Below are 21,840 nucleotides of genomic sequence, written 5' to 3'. Positions count from 1 at the left end.
TAACAGTAAGATTACGTGGGGTGCCTATGGAGCAGGGCCCCCTGAACCACAGCATTTACCATGACCCGGGTACCGAACATGTCCACTGGGGGAAGCCAGTCCCACACGGCTGGCATACAGAGCATTTCAGCTGTGGCGCTCCACTTGGCATTGATGGGAAATGAACAGCACACCTTCTCAGGGGATTTTATCCAATCCACCAAGCTGGCTGTTCCCTTGGGAATAGCTTCTTGTGCGTCCGGATCCGGGGAGCCATCTGTGAGAGCTCCATAGGAGCTTCGGGTCCTGTACTAACAAACATGCTCTCCCACTCACTCTGCAGCATCAAAACCGGAGACACGGCCTCCAACCTGGTTCCTCTCACAATCCACTTCAGTAAAGGTTCTTCAGGAAGCTGGTGATACTGATCTACCCTCTGGTTTCTGTGGTTTCTTGGTTTTGCCCTTCCCTGATATCGACTACCTTCTTGGCAACCACAGATCTTAGAGGTTCTTTCTGTGCTTCCTGCAGTTTTCACCTTGAGCAGCAGCTGCGAGGCCAGTGGCTGAAGCTCAGCCTCACTAAAGTCGGAGCTTGTCCTTAGCATCAAAGTCCAACCCCAAACTCTTTTTAAATTTTGCTTTAGTTATTATAGCTAACAATAACCAAGAGATGGAATATTTTACTTTTTTAAAAATATATATGTTTTTATTTATTTTAGAGAAAGAGTGAGAGAGAGGGGGGAGGGGGAGAGAGAGAGAGAGACTGCATAGTTGCCCCCCATATGCATCCCGACTGGGGACTGAGCCCACAACCTGGGTATGTGCCCTGACCGGGAGTCGAACCAACGACCCTTTGGTGCATGGGATGAGCCACACCAGCCAGGGTTTACCTCTTTTTTTATTAGTTTGCATGTCCTTATACATCCCCTGAACCAGCTCCTCAGGAGAAGACTCATTTCTAAATTCCGTTGGTAAATTTGCCGTTGGCAACTGAGCACAACACAGCGGCGGCTCATCCGTGGGTAACCATGTGGCCACTAGGAACCAAAGGCTCCTTCTCTTCATCCTTTCTCTCTCCCAACCACATGTTTCTATGAGCCAGAGCCGTACTAGCAAATCCCACTTTTCTCACACCAATGGTAATGAGAACCTCATTTCTTGTAGCACAGGTGTTTTCAGAGTCCTGTGCCAGGAAATGGGGTCAGAGACCAATATATACTTTTTTTTCTCTATTATCTCACACCATGTTTGTCATCAGGTTGACAAAAATTACAAAGCTTGATGATGCCAAGTGTTGGGCAGGTGTAGGCCAGATGAAATTCACACTTTGCTGACAGGAGTGTATTTTGTTGCTTCCACAATGGCATCAACCCTCCCCACAAAATTTGGTTCAGATGTGGAGACTGATGAGGCCACTCACACCAAGAGAATATGATGAGAGAGATGAGGTTTTCATGGGGAGCAGAAAAAGCAAAGAGGGCCCTGACTGGTTTGGCTCAGTGGATAGAGCGTCAGCCTGCGGACTGAAGGGTCCCAGGTTCGATTCCAGTCAAGGACATGTACCTTGGTTGCAGGCACATCCCCAGTAGGGGGTGTGCAAGAGGCAGCTGATCGATGTTTCTCTCCCATTGATGTTTCTAACTCTCTATTCCTCTCTGTAAAAATCAATAAAATTATTTTAAAAAAGGAAAAAGCAAAGAGGAGCTTTTCTGGTGGTGAGGGATGAGGCTGGCTGAGGCCCCTACACACTGCCAGGGCTTTCCTGGTTTCCGTTTCCTCAGCATCGAGGCCTTCTTTTCAGCCTGCCTCGCTGTGCAGCACAAGGCGAGGAAGGACGCATGGGGCTTTACGTCTCTCAGCAATCAAACATCAAAAACGGAGTCAAACTGTTTATTACAGAGTGTAAATTAGTACCTACACTTTGGAAACCAGTTTGGCAATATTTAATAAAGCTGAAGAGCGTAGCCTCTGTGGTAGATAAAAGATGGCTGCAAATTCTTTGCTACTCCCTCCACTGAGAGATGGAATCTCTCCTCTCCTCTTGAGCCCCAGGTGGGCTCGGTGACTTGTTTGCCCAGTGGAATGCCCTGGGAGTGATGGTTCTGGGACCTCAAGGCTGCATCTGAAGACCTGCAGCTTCTTGGAACCTCTCTTTGGGGGGAGTCAGTTGCCATGCCAGAAGTCTGGGATGGTCAAACTGTGAGGAAATCCACGCAGGCCACAGGCAGGGGCTGCGTGGAGAGAGAAACGCTGTCTGGCCCCAGCTCACACAGCCATTCAGCCCAGGCATCAGACGTGAGATGACTCAAGCCCTGGTCACCATTTACCTGCAACTGCATGAAGTCCCAGCAGCAAGACCCTCCAGCAGAACCAGCCAAGCCTCAGAACATAATTGTTGTTTTAAGCCTCTAAGTTGTGGGGTGGTTATTATGCAGCAAGAGATCATGGGAACAGCTCTCACCACTGACTGCACTTCTAGATGGATGGGACGCCCGCCAATGTGCCCATGGAAATGGGAGCACAAAGGATGTGCATTAGAATGTTGGAAACGTGCCAACAGTGTTCCCTGATAGGAGCGTGGAGGAATAAAGTAAGGATAAACATGGGATGAAATGCCATACAGTTATTAGGGACAAACAAAACCCAAATGCATCATCCTGGATAAATCTCAGAAACCTTCTGGAAAACAGCTACCTGGATTCTTTAAAAATAAAAATAAAAAGTCAGTATTGTAAAAGACACAGGAACTACTTTAGATTAAAAGATACTAAAGAGAAATGACAGCTAGATGCAATATGTGATCTTTGAACTTCTCCTGGATTTAAAAAAAAAATTATTTAAAAAGGGCATCCCAGCCCTGACCAGTTTGGCTCAGTGGATGGAGCGTCGGCCTGCGGACTGAAGGGTCCCAGGTTCGGTTCCGGTCAGGGGCATGTGCCTTGGTTGCGGGCGCATGCCCAGTAGGGGGTGTGCGGGAGGCAGCTGACCCATGTTTCTCTCTCATTGATGTTTCTGACTCTCTATCCTTCTCCCTTCCTCTCTGTAAAAAAATCAATAAAATATATTTTAAATAAATAAATAAATAAATAAATAAATAAAAATAAAAAGGGCATCCTGTCTGGCCGGTGGTGCTCAGTGCTTGAGCATCAGCCTATGAACCAGGAGGTCACTGGTTGGATTCCTGGTCAGGGCACATGCCCCAGTTGTGAGCACAGTCCCCAGTAGGGGGTGTGCAGGAAGCAGCCGATCAATGACTCTCTCTTATCATTGATGTTTCTATCTCTCTCTCCCTCTCCCTTCCTCTCTGAAATAATAAAAAAAAATCTAAAAATAAAAATAATAAATGAAAAGGGTATTCCTGTAATAAACAGTAAAAAAAGATTATTGCATCTACAGTATTTTATCAGTGTCCAATTTGTCACATGTGATAATAGTATGTGCTTGTGTGGGAGAATATATGCGTCCTCAGGAGATGCTGAGTAAGAAGCTGAAGTGGCCAGTGGTTTTTCCCAATGTGTGCCTGTGTGTGCAGCGTGAGAGAGAGAGGAAGCAAATGTGGCAGAATGTTCACAATTGTGAGCCTTCGGGGAAGCTACTCATTACATTATTCCTGCAACCTTTCTTCAGGTCTGAAGCTTCTCAAACCTATTGATTCCACTGATTCACACAACATAGATGTATCTCAGAAGCATTATGCTTAGCTTATCAAAGAAGTTTATAGTACAGGCACAAAAGACCACATACTATACCCTGGGTGGCCAGATTATTATGATCTCTGAATGCAAATAATCTGGCCACTCAGTATGTATATATTAGAGGCCCGGTGCATGAATTTGTGCATAGGTGGGGTCGGGCCAGCCTGGCCAGGGGGAGGGGACATGGGCGGTTGGCCGGCCTGCCTGCTGGTCAAACTCCTGGTCGAGGGGACAATTTGCATATTAGCCTTTTATTATATAGGATATACACTGAGTGGCCACATTATTATGCGTTCAGAGATCATAATAATCTGGCCACTCAGTATATATGATTCTAGTTAGAGAGCATTCTGGAAAAGACAAAACGACAGTGACAGAAAGCAGATCAGTGATCACCAGAGGCTGGGGTGGGTGATGAGGAAGTTTGTGGTGACGAAAGTGCTCTGTGTTTCTTTGAGGAAGACGCAGTGGGCACTGCAGCGAGCTCCGTTCGTCCCGCCCACTCCTGTTCCTGACGCACCGCTGTTTGCTCTCACAGAAGAACAAGTGGGTCAGGAAGCTGCACCGCAGCCACGGCTTTTAAAGAGGTGGAAAGACACCCTGGAACCAGAGGTGGCGATTCAGCGAGTTAGAAGTACTCTAACCAGCCGCAGCGTAAAATCTTTGACTTGATCAGAGGCGAAAAGGAAAAGAATCTCAAACTGTAAGGACCAGTTCGGATGTCTGCCAAGACTCTGGGAATCGCTGCCAGAAAAACTCCCTGTGGGGAAGGTGCTAACACTCGGGATGTTTTCAGAGGAGGATCCACAAGTGGGTCATTGACTTACACAGTCCCTCTGAGATGGTTATCAGGTTACTTCCACCAGCATGGAGCCAGGAGTCCAGGTTAAAGTCGCCATTGCAGATGTTCAAATCAACCTTTTAAATAAATTGACTATCAGCTGTTTTTTTAAAAAATATATTTTTTTATTGATTTCAGAGAGGAAGGAAGAGGGAGAGATAGAAACATCAATGATGAGAGAGCATCACCGATCGGCTGCCTCCTCCCTGCTGGGGATCAAGCCCGCAACCTGGGCATGTGCTCTTGACCAGAATTGAACCCGGGACCCTTCAGTCTGCAGGCGACGCTCTATCCACTGAGCCAAACCGGCCAGGGCTATCAGCTGTGTGTGGTTTTTTTTTTAAAAAATGTGTTCCATATCATGATTGTGGTGGCAGTTACGTTACTGCATATACTTCTCAAAAGCTCATCAAATGAAACCCTTAAAATTGCTTAACTTTATTATATAAAAATTGTTCCTTGGAGTAGGTCGAATTGTGTCTCCAAAAAACACAAATCCCAGTCCTAACCTCCAGGCCCCGAGAATGTGACGCTATTTAAAAAGAGGGGCTCTGCCTTGGCGTCATCCCCTGCGCTGAAAGGTCGCCAGTTTGACTCTGGGTCAGGGCACATGCCGGGGCTGCAAGCTCGGTCCCCAGTAGGGGCCTGTAAGGGGCAGCCGATTGAAGTCTCACTCTCAGATTGATGTTTCTCTCTCCCTTTCCCTTCCTCTCTCTCTAAAAAGAAAAAAAAAAATCAATAAAAAATACTTATTCTTAAAAAAAAAAGGGGGGTCTTTGCACATGTAAGTTAAGTCTCCAGATGACATCATCCTGGATTTAGGATGGGCCCTAAATCTAGTCACTGTGTCCTTAGGAGAGAAAGTAGGGAGCCATACCAGCCCAGGGACACAGAGAAGACCAGGGAGGCAGAGATGGAGTGATGTGTCTACGAGCCTAGAAATGCCAGGGGTTGCTGGCAGCACCAGAAACGGGGAGAGAGGCACAGAATAGATTTCCTCTTAGGAGCATCTATAAGGAACCACTCCTGCCCACACCTTAATTTTGGTTTGGCCTCCGGAACTAAGAGACAGCACATTTTTGTTGTTTAGTAATTTGTTACAGCAGCTCTAGAAAACAAATACCTACCTCAATAAAGCTGATTTTTTTTTTTTTTAAGTTGGGGAAAAAAACAACAATACTCGGAAACATCAGGTTAAATGCATAAGGAGCCAGGTAAGGGTCTACCATGTAGGCACAGGCCAACCACTTCACCTCCCTGAGCTGGTTTCCTGTTTGAAGGGTATGAACACATCAAAGTGTTATGAGGATAAAACACATTCTAATGTGCGTGGTGAGTCACCTTTGTGGCTAGGCTGAGGATCACTAGCATGGCCTAAGTGCTGGTACTTCAACCTCATTATAATCCTCACAACTCTACGAGCTGGAAGTCGTCACACCCACTTTACAGATGGTGAAACTGAGGGTTGCAGAGGTTAATCAGCTGAACGACACAGGCATGCACAGCTGAGAAGTGGCCAGACTGGGATCTGGACTGAGGTTACTGACTCATTTTTGGTTTATGGGTTGACACCTGTTCCAGCTCCGGGGTGGACTGTGAATCTCTGGGGAGCCAGGCCTTGACCATTTCATCTCCAGATGAGCCCAAGGCCCTGCCGGACAGGAGGAGGACTCGGGAAATGTGGGTGTGGGTGAATATGGGTTGGGCCCATGGTGACCTGGCATTTAGAAGGGGTCAGCCCTGCAAAGCCCACCGGGTTGTTACCACAGATACCAGGGGGGTACAGGGCAGCTTTGCTGGGCAACAGAGCTCCCAGACCCCTCTGCAAAGAATTGGCTCTTCTACTCCACGGTGGCAGGAAACCTGTCCCAACCCCAGGGCCCAGGAGTTCCAGCACTAAAACACCCCTCCAAGGAGTCTGCACCCATTTTCCCACAAATCAGTAGTCCCAGCTCCCATCTTCTTATTTTTCTAGGATCCAGACAGAGAGATCTCTGTTCCCCATGACCTGAGCATCCTTACCCCCAGCCAGAGGGACACAGGACCCCCTGGAACTGACAGGCAGAGCTGGATATGCACACCTCCACCCACCTTCACCTCCAACGGTGTCATGTGGTGGCCTGGCCTGAAATCAGCGGGGAGGGAGTATTTACTCCACAGAAACTGGCAAATGCAGCAAATCCAGGCTTCCTTTCCCCCAGACAGCCTGTTGTTGAATAGGAACCAGCACACCACGGCTCCCAGCCCTCCATTTGTCACTGCTCAGCAGGCCAGGAGTCCCCGTTACAGGAACCCAGGGAGCCCTGGAAGGTTGAGGAGACGAGACAAGCCACCAGGCCACAGCTAGGACATCACCTACATGCCCAGGCTGCATCGGGCTGGACCGTGGAACCCAGCCCTGATCCTCCGGTCTCCATTCGAAGGCCTCCGTCCCAGACTAGAGAGCACCGCGCCCAGCTCTGTGCAGCTGGGAACTGAGAGCACCAAGCCGGGAACCGCACAGGCAAGTCACTTTAGCTGTCCTCCCTGCGGCACGGGGAGCAGTGTGAGAGCACCCACCCTAAGGTCACCCGTCTGCAGGGCACAGTCAAGGTCTGTCCATGTGGCCCCACGCAAGTCAGACCCTCCCTGAGCCTCCGCATCCTAATCAATAAGATGGACATAAGAGTAGTTCCTGTTTCATTAGGATGTCCTAAAAGTAAGGAAGTTGTGCATTTGTGCCTATGAAAGAGCTGACTTAGCAGAGTGCTTAATATGTGTTAGATGTGTTATTATAATTGTTAATAATTTCCCATCCCAAACCACAATGAGATATCGACTCACACTTGTCAGAATGGCTATCATCAATAAATCAGAGAGCCCTGGCCGGTGTGGCTCAGTTGGTTGAGCATTGTCCCAGGAGGTCACCGGTTCAATTCCCTATCAGGGCACATGTCTGGGCTGCAGGATTGATTCTCAATGGGAGGTGTACAGGAGGCAGCTGATTGATGTTTCTATCTCTCTTTCTCTCTCTTTTCTTCTCTCTCTAAAATCAATAAAAACATACTTTTAATAATTAAAAAAAATATGCCCAGCATGTGGCTCAGTGGTTGAGCGTTAACCCATGCACCGAGAGGTCGCAGGTTCAATTCCTGGTCAGGGCACGTGTCAGGGTTTTGGACTTGATCCCTGGCAGGGGGTGTGCAGGAGGCAACTGGTCAATCAACATTGATGTTTCTCTCTCCCTTTCCCTTCCTCTCTCTCTAAAATCAATAAAAACATTTATTTAAGAAAATATTTTTTGCCAGGACCGGTTTGGCTCAGTGGATGGAGCGTCAGCCTTCGGACTGAAGGGTCCCAGGTTCGATTCCGGTCAAGGGCATGTACCTTGGTTGTGGGCACATCTCCTGTGGGGGTTGTGCAGGAGGCAGCTGATCGATGTTTCTCTCTCATCGATGTTTCTAACTCTCTATCTCTCTCCCTTCCTCTCTATAAAAAATCAATAAAATATATTCTAAAAAATATTTTTATTGATTTCAGAGAAGAAGGGAGGGGGAGGAAGAGAAAGAAACATCAATGATGAGAGAGAATCATTGGTGGACCACCTCCTGCATGCCCCACCCTGAGGATCGAGCCTACAACCCGGGCATATGCCCTGACTGGAAATCGAACCGTGACCTCCTGGCTCATAGGTCAACACTCAACCACTGAGCCACACTGGCTGGGGAAAAAAAATTTTGTTTTAAAAATAGTCATGGGAGCCCTTGCCAGTTTGGCTCAGTAGATAGAGCGTCGGCCTGAGGACTGAAGGGTCCTGGGTTCAATTCTAGTCAAGGGCACATACACAGGTTGTGGGCTCAGTCCCCAGTAGGGGGCATGCAGGAGGCAGCCTGATCAATGATTCTCTCTCATCATTGATGTTTCTTTCTCTCTCTTTCTCCCTTCCTCTCTGAAATACACACACACACACACACACACACACACACACACATATATGGGAGGCAACCAAATTTTTGGTGGCCTTGTTTAAAAATAATAATAATAAAATAAAAATAGTCATGGGGATGTAAGTAAAGTACAGCATAGGGAGCAGAGTCAGTAATATTGTAACTACTATGAGTGTTGCCAGGTGGGTAACAGAATTACTGGAATGAACACTTTGTAAGGTATCTAAATCACTAGGTTGTACATTTGAAACTAATATAATAGTGTATGTCGACTGTAATTGAAAAATAAAGAAAAACTATATAAACAAATGATCTTCTATCCCATAGGGCAGTTGTGAGGGGAAAGGAGCTGACATCGATGCTCAGCGCAGAGTCTGCACACAGTGGGTGCTCAGTTAATGGGCCCTGTTGTTTCTGACAGTAGCAAATGGTCAGTGCCTCTGACCTGGGGTGAGGTGACTTTCCTTGAGCCCCGCCTGGCCATTCTGGTCACCAGGGGGCGCCCCAGCCCCGCCCAGGGCCCCGCCCCACACCTGTGCACCTGGCGCCGCCTCCGGAAGAAGGGATCGGACGGCGGGGATCTCGGCGGGATCCCGGCACCGTCGGCGGGTGAGAGCCTAGGGGGCGCTGAGGACCCGGGCCCGCCAAGCTGCAGGCTGGACGGAGCCGGGCGGGGGGTGTGGTTGGCTCGGGGCTGGAGGCACCGGCCGGACCCCTGGGGCCGGGAAGCATCGGACGCAGTCTGGAAGGAAGGCGGTGGCCGGGCTTCCAACACCTGGGTTCGGGGGTTCGGGGGACTGTGGGCCCCGACGCCTGGGTGGAGGTACTAAATGGCAGCTCAGTTCGGGGAGGGGAAGAAGGGACGCACCGGCATCTCCAGAGCAGGCCGGGCTGCGGGGGCCATGCCAGGGAGACCCTGGGTCCAGCCTGAGGGCAGCTGGGCTGGGCTGCTGGGACCCCTGGGCTTGGACGCCTGGTGAGGGGAGTAGAGGGAGGGACAGGTGTGTGTGTTGGGGGATACCCCAGGGAACCCCCTGTGTCCCCTCCCTCTGGAGTCCCTGAACTGCTAGGCCCTGGAGGTCCTCGGGGAGTGCCCAGGCTCCTGTCCCCAGCGGCGGGCTGGGGAGTAAACAGGAACCTGGATTGGCAGGGCAGCAGCGGCTGGCACAACCTGTTACCTCGCCCTGCCTGGGCCCTGGGAAACCAGAGGGCTGGTGCCTACACTCCAGAGAGGACGGCTGAGCGTCTGGGCACCTGAGTCCTGAGGGGTGAGGAACCAAACACCTGACTCCTGAGAAAACAGGAGGACAGGGCCAGGATAGCGGGGAGGGCATCCGAGTGCCAAGGAGCTGGGGACCTGGGCTTCTGGAAGAGGAGGGGCTGAATTGCCGGGGGCTGAGGGTCAGGACACCTCAGTTCCCAAGGCCCTGTATTCTTGGAGGGAAAAGGGTCTGGACTTGTCCCTGGGTCCTTAGTCCCTCAGAACCTGGGTTCTGGGAAGTTCCCCAGACGGTCAGGGGCTGGGAACCAGAATCCATCCGGGTTCTAGAAAGAGGGAGGCAGGGAGTGTCAGCACTGGGACAAGTCTGGGGGCAGGGAATGTCTGCTAGAGGCCAAGGCACCCATTTATTTCCTGCTTCTCTCTGCCTCAGTTTACCCTGGGGACATTAACTGAGCTGAGTGGCCAAGACACGCATCATTAACCCTTCATGGTACATGGAGGCCCTGGCTGACAGACTGGGAGGGCCGGTGGACAGGTGAAGAATTAAGGGAGGGCCAGGTCTTGGTGGGGGTTGGGGGGCTGTCAAACCCCAGGCTGCAGAGTAGAGTGTCCTGCAGCTACCTGACCCACAGACCCACCTGTCCCCCCAGCACCATGAACTCCCCAGAAGGGCCAAGCTTCCCACTGGGGCTGCTCTCTGGCGGCGCCTCCCCAAGCTGTGATGAGGGCTTCTTCCCCTTCGTGCTGGAGCGGCGGGACTCATTCCTGGGAGGGGGCCCGGGGCCCCAGGAGCCCGAGGACCTGGCCCTGCAGCTGCAGCAGAAGGAGAAGGACTTGCTGTTGGCTGCAGAACTCGGCAAGATGCTTCTGGAGCGCAATGAGGAGCTGCAGCGGCAGCTGGAGACGCTCAGCGCCCAGCACTCTGAGCGAGAGGAAGTGAGCTGGCAGCAGGGGGCAGGGTGGGCAGATGGAGGGCAGGTGAGCAGGGGTGGAGAGCCAGACAGGGGGGTGCTTCTGGAATAATTCGGGACTGGGCCCGGTCCCCCCGGCTGTGTTGTTTGAACAGGGGCTCTGAGGACAAGTCAACACCTGGATTCAGACCCCCGGCCTGACTGTGTGACCCTGGGCAAGCTGCGGGCCCGCTCTGAATCTTGGGTCCACCTCCTCATTAGTGTAGTGCAACCCCAGCCAAGTTACTGGGAAACCCCTCCCTGCCTGGCTCTGGGCTAAACGCTTTCCATGCATCATCTCAATTCTCGCTCAGCCTTTGAGGTAGGAACAACTCCTTCCTCTGCCCAGCTTCTGTTGTCAGCCACACTGTCACCTAGGGCCACATCTGGCCCCTAAACACCCCGGGCACCCCCACGCTGGGACCCATGTCATCAGACCCACCTGCTGCCCTGAGCCCAACCTGAGTAGCTTACCTCCCTGCACCTCTCCAACAGGGCAATTAATGGGCACCTAATGGGCATCTCCACAGAAGTGGCACTCTTCATTGTGACCCATCACCCACTGTCCCCACCCAGCTTCCCACCTCAGCACCAGACCCTGAGCATCTCCATGACCTCCTCTCCCACGCCTGCAAGCCCTATTGATTCTCCTTCTGAACGGGATCCTGAGGCGGCCCCCTTACCATGTCTGCAGCCTCCCATCTGGTCACGTGTCTCTGCCCCAGACACTGCAGCCACCTCGTCACTGGTCCCCAGCTTCTACTCTTGCTCCCTGGAGCCCACCGCCTGTGGGGCAGCCAGAGGGGTCTTCAAAGTTCCAGTCCCTGCTCAGATTCTCCCAATGGTTCTTCATCACATTTAGACTGAAATTGAAACTCCTCACCAGAGCCTAAAAGTGCCGTGGGCGGCTTCCCCAACCTGAGCTCAGCTTACCACCCCTCCTACTGGGGGGGGGGGGGCAGGAGGGGGGGCTTTTTCAGTTCCTTGAGTTGCAAGTTGGTTCCCTCAGGGCCTTTGCACTTACTGTTCCTTGCATTTAGACCTCTTCCTTCTTGCCCTGCAGGAGTCCATTCAAACATCACTTCCTACCTAGGGAGCCTCCACTCTACCCTGCTTTTCATTACTTTCCAGGGTTTCCTTACAGCCCTTACTGTCCCTTCAAAATGACCTAGTTCAGGGGTCGGCAAACCGCGGCTCTCGAGCCACATGTGGCTCTTTGGCCCCTTGAGTGTGGCTCTTCCACAAGATACCACGTGCGGGCGCGCATGTACAGTGCGATTGAAACTTCGTGGCCCATGCGCAGGAGTCGGTTTTCGGCCTGGGCGAGTCTATTTTGAAGAAGTGGCGTTAGAAGAAGTGGGGGTGTCGGTCACATGTGGCTTGCGAGCCGCGGTTTGCCGACCACTGACCTAGTTCAAGCACGTGTCTATTTGCTTAAGACCTCTGGACTCCAGCTGTTTGAGGCAGGGAACGTTGTGCTCTCGCTTACTGCTGACAGCCAGACCCCAGAACAGGAGGAGCCCAGGCAATGTTGGATGGATGGATGGATGGAGGACGGATGGATGGATGGATGGATGGATGGATGGATGGATGGATGGATGGATGGACGGATGGATGGATGGATGGATGGATGGGACTTGGTGATATTAAGGGACTTGCCTGACCACAGAGCAGCAGCAGAGCTGGGCACCAGTCAAGACAATTGGACCCCAATCCTGTGGGCTTAATCCTGGAGATGTGCTGCCCCCACAGTATTTGGTTAAAAACCTGGCTGCCTGGGTTGGGATTCCTGCTCCACTAATTCCCTGTGTGTCCTTGGCAAGGCATCGCCTCTGAGCCTGTTTTCTCGTTTGTAAAATGCGGATGTTAACGATTCTAACTCTAGTGGATTAAACGAAGTAGCACAGGTAAGCACAGGGCCTGGCAGGACTACTGCTAACAGCTGTGGCCGCTGTCTAGCTTCACTTTCCCGCTTCGGTAATTAGAGAGTGGGGGCTGACTTGCCTGCCTCCCCAAGCTGGGTATCTGGGTGTGCCAGGCTTGCCCGCCCACTCGTTGGACAGGTTTGGGAGAGGGCGGACAGAGGCGTGGGGCCCGGCAGGGGCTGGCCAGAGTTAATTAGAGGGAGCTGGCTGGGAGGAGCTGGGGGAGAGGGGCTGAGCAGAGGCTGTGCAGAAGCTCAACCTCCAGAGCCCCTCGTGGTGTGAGACTATGGGTCGGGGCTTAAATTCTGCCAGACTCAGGCGCCAGAAACGGCGCCTGCGCCATCGGGTCCAGAAGCCCAGGCAGCAGCCAGAGGTGAGTGGGCATCAGGGAGCCCCACCCCATGGCCGGGGTGGGGGGGTGTCAGCCCCTCCTGTTGGGCCTGGAAACTTCTCTCTACTGTGCCCCACCCTGCTCTCCTTTTCTCTGAATCTGCATTTTGCTCTCTGCCTGCTTCCTCCCTGTCTCAGACTCCCTCAAACTCTTTAGGTTGTTTCTCCATCTGGGGCTCCCTGTGTCTGTTCGTCTCATCTCTCCCTCTCTCTGACCTTCTGTCCTGGCCCCACAGCGGCTGCAGCAGGAGAACCATGAGCTCCGCCGGGGCCTGGCAGCACGGGGAGCTGAGTGGGAGGCCAGGGCTGTGGAGCTGGAGGGGGATGTGGAGGCCCTGCGGGCCCAGCTTGGAGAACAACGCTCAGAGCAGCAGGACAGTGGGCGCGAACGAGCCCAGGCCCTCGGTGAACTCAGTGAGCAGAACCAACGGCTCAGCCAGCAGTTGGCCCAGGTGGGACAGCCTTAACCCATGCAGATTCCTGGGTCCCAGTTGGGGGGTGGGTGCCCTGGGATTGGTGTTGAGGCTTTGGCCACCTGAGGGCTCCACTGTTCCCCTCTCGCCCCCCAACCACCACCACCAGGCCTCCCAGACTGAGCAGGAGCTTCAGAAGGAACTCGATGGCCTTCGGGGGCAGTGCCAGGCCCAGGCCCTGGCCAGGGCAGAGCTGAGATCACGACTGGAAAGTCTGCAGGGGGAGGTGAGTGCTGGCTAGGGCTGGGGGCCCGTTGGGCCAGGAAAGCTGGGCTGGGGGCAATCTGGAGCTAGCCCAGCACCCCCCGCCTCCAGCTCTGAGGCCTTTCCCTAGAACCAGATGCTGCAGAGCCGCCGGCAGGACCTGGAGGCCCAGATCCGAGGACTGCGTGAGGAGGTGGAGAAGGGCCAGGGCAGGCTACAGGCAACCCATGAGGAGCTGTTGCTACTGCGGCGAGAGAGGCGGGAGCACAGCTTGGAGGTGACCAGTGGGGTTGGGGTGTGTGGGTGCATCCAGCTGGGGCCTTGGCCACTGTCTCAGGTCTTCCTGGGAGATGAGGCCAGAGCTGGGTCAATGGGAGCCCCAGCAGCTGGGCCGCAAGAGCATAAGCATTAGCCCAAGGCCAGGTGGGGGCCATGGGAGGGAATTAAGCAGGGGTGGTACACTCTTAGGATGCATCAGAACCAAGCAGCTGGGAGGTCAGGAAGAGGTTGAGGCAAGGGCTCAGGCCAGAGATGATGGGGACATGGACCAGGTCTGAGGCAGTAGAGATGGAGAAAAGGGAATGAAAAGAGGCAATGCTTCAGGGTCAGATTTTCTGGGTTCTTATCCCAGGATCTCTTCTTATATTGTGGAATACCCAGCCTGTTTCCCAATCTGTGGGCTGGCATAGTAATGGTACAGAGCTTTGTTGGGGGTGTGAGGCATTGAGCCCAGCACTGCTGGCTTAGAAGGAAGGCTCACTAAATGCTGGATGATAGCAGTTAAAAGACTGACTGGTCAAAGACAGGGCGGGGCTCTGAGAAGTGACCTTATGGGGTGTGGCTGGAGGGAAGGTGATGGAAAACTTTAAAACCCAGGCGCCTATCCGCACCCTGCTTTATAGGCGAGGAAATTGGTGTTGGCTAAGGGGAAGTGCACAACCCAAGGCCGCCTGGTGACCCAGGAGTGGGGGATCAGGCACCTATAGCTGGGGAGCGCAGACGCGCGGCGCTGTCTGGGCCTCTGCGGCACGCCAGCGCCCTCTATGGGCCTGCCGCGGAATGCCTTGCGGGTGCACCTGGCTGACCGCCTACGCTTGTCCATCGGTGCGTGCACAGCTGGAATGTGCGCGCTCCGAGGCCAGGGAGGCACTGAGTACCCTGCGGAGGCTGCAGCGGCGAGTTTCGGAGCTGGAGGAGGAGTCACTCCTGCAGGGCGCTGACACATCGGGGGCCTCGCTGCAGTCAGAGCTTGCCCATAGCCTGGACAGCGACCAGAACCAGAACGCAGATGGACACAGAGACGCCCCGGTGAGCTGGAAGCCCACCAGCCATCCGGGAGGGCTGCAGACTCCGCCCCTCTTCCTTTTCCCACGAGGTTCAACACCTCACTGACTCATTCCTTTGGTGAACAGACCACTCTGTCCCCGGAGACCCAGGAGGCATCCAGTCAACAGCCTTCATCCCAGGAGGAGAGCTTGGAGCCTCCCATCAAGAGAGCATCCCTGAGCCCAGGAGAGATACTGGAGGAGAAGGAGATGGAAGTGGCCCAGCTGCAGGATGAGGTGGGGAGGGGAACAGTGCTGGATGTAGAGCCCTTCTCAATGTGTTTCTCTTTTCCATCTATAACTGAGGCCTTTCCCACGAATGCCCCTCCCCCTGGATAATCCTTCATCCCAACAAACTTCAGCCATGCTCCAAGAGCCTGCCGGGCCCTGGCCGGTTTTACTCAGTGATTACAGTGTCGACCTGTGCACCGAAAGGTCATGGGTTCGATTCCAGGTCAAAGGCATATACCTGGGTTGCAGGTTCGATCCCTGGCCCCTATCAGCAACCAGCCAATGTATCTCGTTCACACTGAAGTTTCTCTTTCTCTCTCCCCCTCTCCCTCCCTCCTTAAAAAAAAGGGGGGGGGGGGAGGGAATATACTCGGTTAATTTTTTTTTTAAAAAAGGTCAGCCTGTTTGCCACCTCCTCCGGGATGACTTCCTGGACTGCATTGCCCCCTTAGTCCCACCTCCCAATGCTTCTCCATGCACCCTTCCTGCAGGTTTATACCATCCAAGTAGCCCCACACCAGCCTGGGGGCTCAGAAGATTCACCTCCAGCACAGGGCCACAGCTGCCTGGGGTGTTTGTGGAGCAGGCAACGGAAGGGTGGTGGAGAGCAAGGGCTTGGAGACCCAGAGGCCTACTTGCCTCTCTGCCTCCTTCTCTGTCTGCAGATCGCGCTTCAGCGGGCAGAGCTCCAGTCCCTGCGGGAGGAGCTGCAAAGGCAGAAGGAGCTGCGGGAACAGGAGGACCCCGAGGAGGCCCTGAGCTGCGCCCTCTCAGACAGGGAAGAGGCTGTGAACAAGTGAGCCTGCCTCTGCTGCCATTCACTAGCTCCCCAGCCGGGCTCAAGTCCCCAGGGCACTCTGGTCCTTCCAGGCCTCACTGGTGACATGGGTTCCCATTTTCCCCACTCCGACCCAGGGGCCCTCCGACCTCCTTGGTTTCGGTGTTTCGGGTCCCACTCCCACCCGGGCCCAGGAGCCCCCGCCCACCTGCTCGCCCTCTAACTAGCTCTCTGCCCCTGCGGCTTGCAGGACCCTGGAACTGTCCCTGGAGCTCAGCCGAGTCTCTCTGGAGCGGGACTCCCTCTCCCGGGAGCTGCTTCGCACCATCCGCCAGAAGGTGGCGCTGACGCAAGAGCTGGAGGCCTGGCAGGTAAAGGGCGGGGCCTGAGGGGGCGGGGTCTGAGGGGGCGGGGCCCGTGCGCTGACGCGCTCCTTCCGCCCTGCCGACCTCCCGCCTCAGGACGACATGCAAGTGGTGATTGGGCAGCAGCTGCGCTCCCAACGCCAGAAGGAGCTGAGCGCGGCTAGATCGGCCCCAAGCCGTCCAGCACCCCGCTTCTCCCTGCGCGGGGGCCCTGGACGTGCCGGCGGCTTCTTCAGCAACCTCTTCCGAAGGACCTAAGGGCCGCATCGCTGGCTCACTTTCCTCTCTGGCCAATGGAGCGACAGGGCCCGGATTGCCTTCCAAAGGGGGCTGGTACCCTCCCAACTCAGGAAAGCTGGGCAGGGGCTCATTGGGAGCAGGCCCCAGCTTTGAGGGTCAGGGGCCCCAGGTCGGTGGTGGGGGGCAGGCGGGGCAGAGCTGTCTATTTTTTGAATCTATATAGGTCTTTTCTAAGCACTAGGGCACTAGGCCCCCTGGCCCTGGCAAGCTCCCGGGAAGGGGTGGGGGTGGTTATTTATGTATCAGATCAGATAGTAATATATAATTCATTGCACCGACTTAGTCTTCATTCTTGAAAAGAAAGCACAGGGAAGAAAAGCCTGAAATTTTATTTTGTAAAAAAAACAACAGTTCAGACCTCTGCTCGCTGAGGCCCCAGGGCCCTCTCCCTGTCCGAGAGGGTGGGCTTAGGGCCTCTTCCAGGTCCTCCTGCTCCGGGCCCTACCAGCTGCCGGAGGTCAGAAGGACAGGGAGAAGGCCCGATAGCCCAGATTGGTGAAAACATCCACCCGGCAGCTGTTGCCTGCAGCTGTCAGCACCTGGAGGCAAGAGGGGGGTGACTGAGCTACCCACATGCCTGGCCTCCCAGGACCCCCACAGCTCCGTGCAGGACCCACCTTGCACTCAGGTGCTGCTGGCTGCTGGTTGAGACTGAGGCTGAGCAGCCCTGGGGAGGAACCAGGCACCTGGGCCTTCAGTTCCCCACTCAGTTGCCACTGGTTGACGCAGGGGCCCTGGCCAGCTGACAGAATCTGTGGAGAGCAGGGAGAGGATTTAGGGGTCAGGAACCAAGAGCCAGGAGCCAGGCAGGGGTCGCAAAACCAAGGCAGAGAGCCTCACCAGGTCCTGGTAGAAGGTGACATGCTTCTGTGGTGCCCACATGGGGAAGATGGTGGTGGGTGTGGAGGATCGGAGGTGCCAGAGGGTGAGTGCGGGGCCTCCTCCACAAACCTGGGCAGAAAGGGGAGGGTCCCCAGCCACCATAAGCCACGGGCTCGCAGCTGGTAGGGCCCGGAGCTGCCACCCATTCTGCACTTTGCCTGGCTCACCATCCAGTCTGAGTCAGTTGCCAAACATCCGATCCAGCGCCCATTGTGGGGCCTGGAGCACTCCTGGGAGGAAGGAGGGGAAGAGAGGAGGAGGTCAAGACACAGGAGATGCCCAGGGAGAAGGGAGAACAGGGTGTGTGGGGGGCATGCCCTCACCTCATGCTTGTAGACCTCAATTGTCTGGACCTCCTTGGCCATGCGAAGATCTGTGGGGGAAAACCATGAGAGGTACCCTACTCACCCCAGGCTTCCTCGTCACCACCTTCCTCCCCAACTAGTCACTCCCTTACCCCAAAGCCGCACAGTTCCATCCTCGCCACCAGACAGCACCTCAGGGTTCCGCTCCCTCAGGGCCAGGCAATGGATGTAGTCTGTGTGGCCCCGGAGCGCCCGCTGCAGGGAGAGGGGCGGTGTCAGAATGAGATCCAGAAAGAGTGCCGCCCCTACCGCCCAGCTCCAGGGCCCTCTCACCGTGAAGGTCCCCGTCTCTAGGTCCATCGTGTGCAGCTGGCAGTCTCCCCCTGCCAGGATGAGGGAATTCTCCTGCAGGGTGGAGGATGGGGTGGGGTCAGCAGTCAGTGTCAAATGAGGACAGGGACCGGGGAAGTATCAGTTTGGGCCAGAAACAGGGCAGGGTAGAGCCCTAGTCACAAAGGGCTCAGACCTTGGGGACGAGAAGCAAAGCATTGATCTCAGGCACTTCCAGGCTGGTCCTGGAGGAGGGAAAGCAGGGTCAGCTCCGGTGAGGCAGCATCTGCCCCCTCACGTGCCCTCCGCCCATGTGGCCCTGGCTTACCTGTAGGGGGGCTGACGACACCATAGCTCCTTACAGCCCTTCATGGAGAGAAACACTGGGTGACCTCAAAGGTTCTCTCTGGGGCTGGGTGCCCGGGCGCCCCTGCCCCTCAGCTCCACACTCCTTACCTTCTTGAGGATCTCTGCCCAAAGCCAGGCCTTCACCTCCCCGTCCCCAGCGCTGAACAGATGTCGGTCGGTGGAGACCATGCTGTAGACGGGCCCATCATGGGCTAAATGGAAATGCGGAACCTGAATGACTATCCTGCTCCCCTCCTTCACCTTGGGGTCCCCTAAGTCGAACTCAATGGCTGCAACCCACCTTGGAAGGTCACTATGGGCTTCTTACTTTCCTCTTTGGCCTCGGAGCTCAAAGCGGCAGACAAGCTGCAGGAAAAGGGGAGAGAGTGTCTGAGTCAGAAGCAGGGGGCATCAGTCCTAGGAAGGCCAAATACCAGAGCCAATGGGTGTTGGTGAGCAGAGGCAAGGGTACCTGAAGACGGCTATCTGCCCATAATTGTTACCAGCCGCCAGGAACTTCCCGCAGGGTGAAAAACTCTGGGAGAAAATGGTCATGTGCAATCGCTGCAGGGCCTGAAACACTTCCATCTGTGGGGAGAGGATGGATGAAAGCTGTCTGGGAACTCCAATCCACAGACTCCTTCCTGGTTCCCCTACCGCCAGTTCAGCTACTGCCCATACTTCTCAGACCTCCACTGAGGCCCCCTAAGCAGGCATCTGCCCATAAAGTCCCAGGGGTGGCTCCAAGAAGAGGGTGAGGAAGGAAGGGGGGAGTTGATTCGAGGTGCCTAGAAGGACCTTGAGCAAGCACCTAGGCTCTCCTCCAAGTTTCCTTAACTGTTAAATGGAGCTCAGGGGAGATTCTGTCAAGACTGTATGAGCTACTGTATATAAAGAGATTCACACTGGGCTGCCTCGTTGAAAGTGCACAAAATGTGGCTCCATCACCCCAATAAAGAATAACGTACTACTTTCTAAGCCCTACCCTCTGCCTTTCATGTTAGGCCCACGAGGTATTTCTGGGTTACTCTTCTGCCCAGGGGTCAGAGTCCAAGTCCTACCCACAGCCCGCTCAAAACAGGGTTCAGGACAATAGTGCAGTGAAGGCCTGGGGGAGGAGAGCAGGTGCAGGGTGGAGGGGGTCAATTGGGAGAAAAAGGGAACATCTGGGATACTTTCAATAATAAAGATACATTTTTAAAATTTGCCCTGGCCGGTGTGTTCGGTGGTTAGAACGTCGGGCCTGCAGACTAAAGGGTCCAGGGTTCAATTCCTGATCAAGGGCACATACCTGGGTTACAGGTTCCATCCCCTGCTTGGGGCGCCTGCGGGAGGCAACCAATTGATGTGTCTCTCTCGCATGGATGTTTGTTTCTCTCCCCCCCTCACCCCCCCCCTCCAGTCCCCCCCTTCCATTCTCTCTAAGGAACCTATGGAAAAAATATCCTCGGGTGAGGATTAACAACAACAAAATTGGGTTGTCTTGTTGAGTTTTAAGAGTCCTTTCTATATTCCTCATGAAAGTACTTTAAAAAAAGAAAAACAGGGTTCAAGGAAGGACTCCTTGCCCTCCCCTTCTGAACTGGGCATAGACTACAAACCCCAGAAGGCACCGCGCACCATGTCCGCCTCACCTGACCCAGAGGCACCGTGGGCGGCACAGCTCGCTCCATCTCGAGAACTACAAATCCCAGAGTGCTCCGCGCGACACAACGGGTCCGGACGTGTTCTGGAGCGGCTTACCTTCCCGGCGTCCCACTGGTCCAATACCGCCGGCAGGCTCGGCCGGAAGGCGGTCGCCGCGTACCACCAGAGCCCCAGGAGCTGAGGTGAACGCCGCGAAGACCTCCCGGGCCCCCCGACACTAAGAGGCGCCCACCGCAGCCCCGCTCCGCCGGATCCCCTCCCCCACCCCGCCGAGCAGATCCGCCTTCCAGCGGCGCGCCACCCGTCTTCCGCGCCGCGCGGAATCTCGCTGCTGCGCGCGCCTAAAGCCACACCTCTCGCGTGTGGCCACGCCCTCGGAGCTCCGCCTCTGTCGCCCGGATCCCACCCTCTGCCCCCAGGACCCCGAACCCCAATGATTCTTCAGCAGCCCCTGGAGCGTGGCTCCCCGAGTCGGGCCCAACGCGACTCGGGGGTGCCTCGAAGTCTGGACGCGAGGTGTGTATGGGGGCCCTCGGTGGGCCTAGCCCAGGGACGCAAGAGCTTTGGCTGGGGGCTCAGGGGAGGTCTGAGAAGTATCTGCAAGATGACACACAGTGGGGCAAAAGAGCAGGCCTTGGGCATGAGCTGAGTCAGGTTTGGAGACTTCCAGAGTGGGGGTGACTTAGGCGTCAGCTGAGATATGGGCTGGGGGATTCCTGGCTGACGTTCCAGGCTCAGGCTGGCAGATCTTGGGAATGGGGCCAAGAGGGTGGGGTGCACCTAGCTCTCTTTTCTCCCTAGCTCCCCTCTCCGAGGAGCTGTGCCCATGAGCACCAAACGGCGCCTGAAGGAGGAGCAGTGAGTCTGGGGACAGGGAGGGACTCCCAGCAAGACCTCTGTCAACTCAGGTCCCCATCATCCTGCCTCCCCTCTGAATATCCCAGCCTACCTGCCTCCTGGTCTCTCCCCAGGGAGCCCCTGCGCAAGCAGTTCCTGTCTGAGGAGAATATGGCCACCCACTTCTCTCAGCTCAGCCTGCATAATGACCACCCTTACTGCAGCCCCCCGCTGGCATTCTCCCCAGCTCTGCCCCGACTCAGGTAAGTACCATCCACTAGCCACTCACTGACTGGGCCTTCTGGAGGATCACACCTCCTGGGAGCCAACCTCCAGGCCTTGCCTCATCCTGCTATTTTTAACTTCTAGCCAACCTCTTGGCTCCTTAGAAGGTAGAGGCAGCCCAGGAGCCCTGGGGGACCTGAACCTGGTAGGAGGAGGCTCTGCCAGCCATCCTCAGCCCTAACTGTCATTTCCTCTTCCAGGAGCCCTTGCTCTGAACTGCTTCTCTGGCGCTACCCTGGAAACCTGATCCCTGAGGCTCTGAGGCTGCTGAGGCTGGGGGACACCCCTGCCTCCCACTACCCTGCAACCCCAGCTGGGGAAATAATGGAGCCCTGAGTGCTGGCTGACAGTGTACCTGCCCACGCTCCTTCTCCCCCACAACAGGGGGGATCAACACCCTCGTGAAGGGAACAGCTGCCCTGCTTTTCCTCCAGACCAGGCCTTTGAGCATCAAGACCGTCCCCCAACAGAGAAAGACAGAGCCGGGGCAGGAGGGACAGGAGCATGGAAAGGGAGGCATTCTCCCCATCCCCCAGAGGAAATGAATAAAGATTGCTGAGCAGATGATGGCTTCAGTCTGGAACCTGGGGCCTTTGGGAA

At 55.0% G+C, this 21,840-nt stretch overlaps 3 protein-coding genes across 6 annotated transcripts; 2 read left to right on the top strand and 1 right to left on the bottom strand.

The window, feature by feature from the left end:
* The first annotated feature begins 9,002 nt into the window (after positions 1–9,002).
* BICDL2 (BICD family like cargo adaptor 2) lies at positions 9,003–16,564 on the top strand. Its single transcript, XM_028145693.2, has 10 exons — positions 9,003–9,052; positions 10,316–10,601; positions 13,167–13,382; positions 13,513–13,629; positions 13,738–13,884; positions 14,724–14,915; positions 15,020–15,169; positions 15,829–15,959; positions 16,192–16,312; positions 16,403–16,564. Exons 2-10 carry the CDS (start codon positions 10,320–10,322, stop codon positions 16,562–16,564), a joined length of 1,518 nt encoding a protein of 505 aa, XP_028001494.2. The 5' UTR covers positions 9,003–9,052; positions 10,316–10,319.
* A 355-nt stretch (positions 16,565–16,919) lies between these two features.
* Positions 16,920–20,294, bottom strand: THOC6 (THO complex subunit 6). Of its 3 annotated transcripts, none has more exons than XM_054714640.1 (13): positions 20,215–20,294; positions 18,944–19,059; positions 18,773–18,837; positions 18,580–18,683; positions 18,452–18,489; positions 18,320–18,368; positions 18,127–18,198; positions 17,946–18,048; positions 17,812–17,861; positions 17,656–17,718; positions 17,447–17,557; positions 17,224–17,358; positions 16,920–17,145 (listed from the first exon to the last, which is right to left on the bottom strand). In XM_054714640.1, exons 2-13 carry the CDS (start codon positions 19,057–19,059, stop codon positions 17,065–17,067), a joined length of 987 nt encoding a protein of 328 aa, XP_054570615.1. In that variant the 5' UTR covers positions 20,215–20,294; the 3' UTR covers positions 16,920–17,064. The 3 variants fall into 3 exon arrangements, with proteins under 3 accessions (XP_054570615.1, XP_008139888.1, XP_054570616.1); XM_008141666.3 differs by lacking the exon at positions 20,215–20,294 and adding an exon at positions 20,106–20,184; XM_054714641.1 differs by lacking the exons at positions 18,320–18,368; positions 18,452–18,489; positions 20,215–20,294 and adding an exon at positions 20,106–20,184.
* A 253-nt stretch (positions 20,295–20,547) lies between these two features.
* HCFC1R1 (host cell factor C1 regulator 1) lies at positions 20,548–21,802 on the top strand. Of its 2 annotated transcripts, XM_008141669.3 has the most exons (4): positions 20,548–20,634; positions 20,920–20,976; positions 21,090–21,218; positions 21,441–21,802. In XM_008141669.3, exons 1-4 carry the CDS (start codon positions 20,552–20,554, stop codon positions 21,574–21,576), a joined length of 405 nt encoding a protein of 134 aa, XP_008139891.1. In that variant the 5' UTR covers positions 20,548–20,551; the 3' UTR covers positions 21,577–21,802. The 2 variants fall into 2 exon arrangements, with proteins under 2 accessions (XP_008139891.1, XP_028001502.1); XM_028145701.2 differs by lacking the exon at positions 20,920–20,976.
* Positions 21,803–21,840: the final 38 nt, after the last annotated feature.

Source organism: Eptesicus fuscus, chromosome 4, assembly GCF_027574615.1.
Source record: "Eptesicus fuscus isolate TK198812 chromosome 4, DD_ASM_mEF_20220401, whole genome shotgun sequence".
In the NCBI taxonomy this organism is placed as follows: domain Eukaryota; kingdom Metazoa; phylum Chordata; class Mammalia; order Chiroptera; family Vespertilionidae; genus Eptesicus; species Eptesicus fuscus.
Note: the sequence above shows the minus strand (reverse complement) of the source record. Positions and strands in the feature narration are given on the sequence as shown.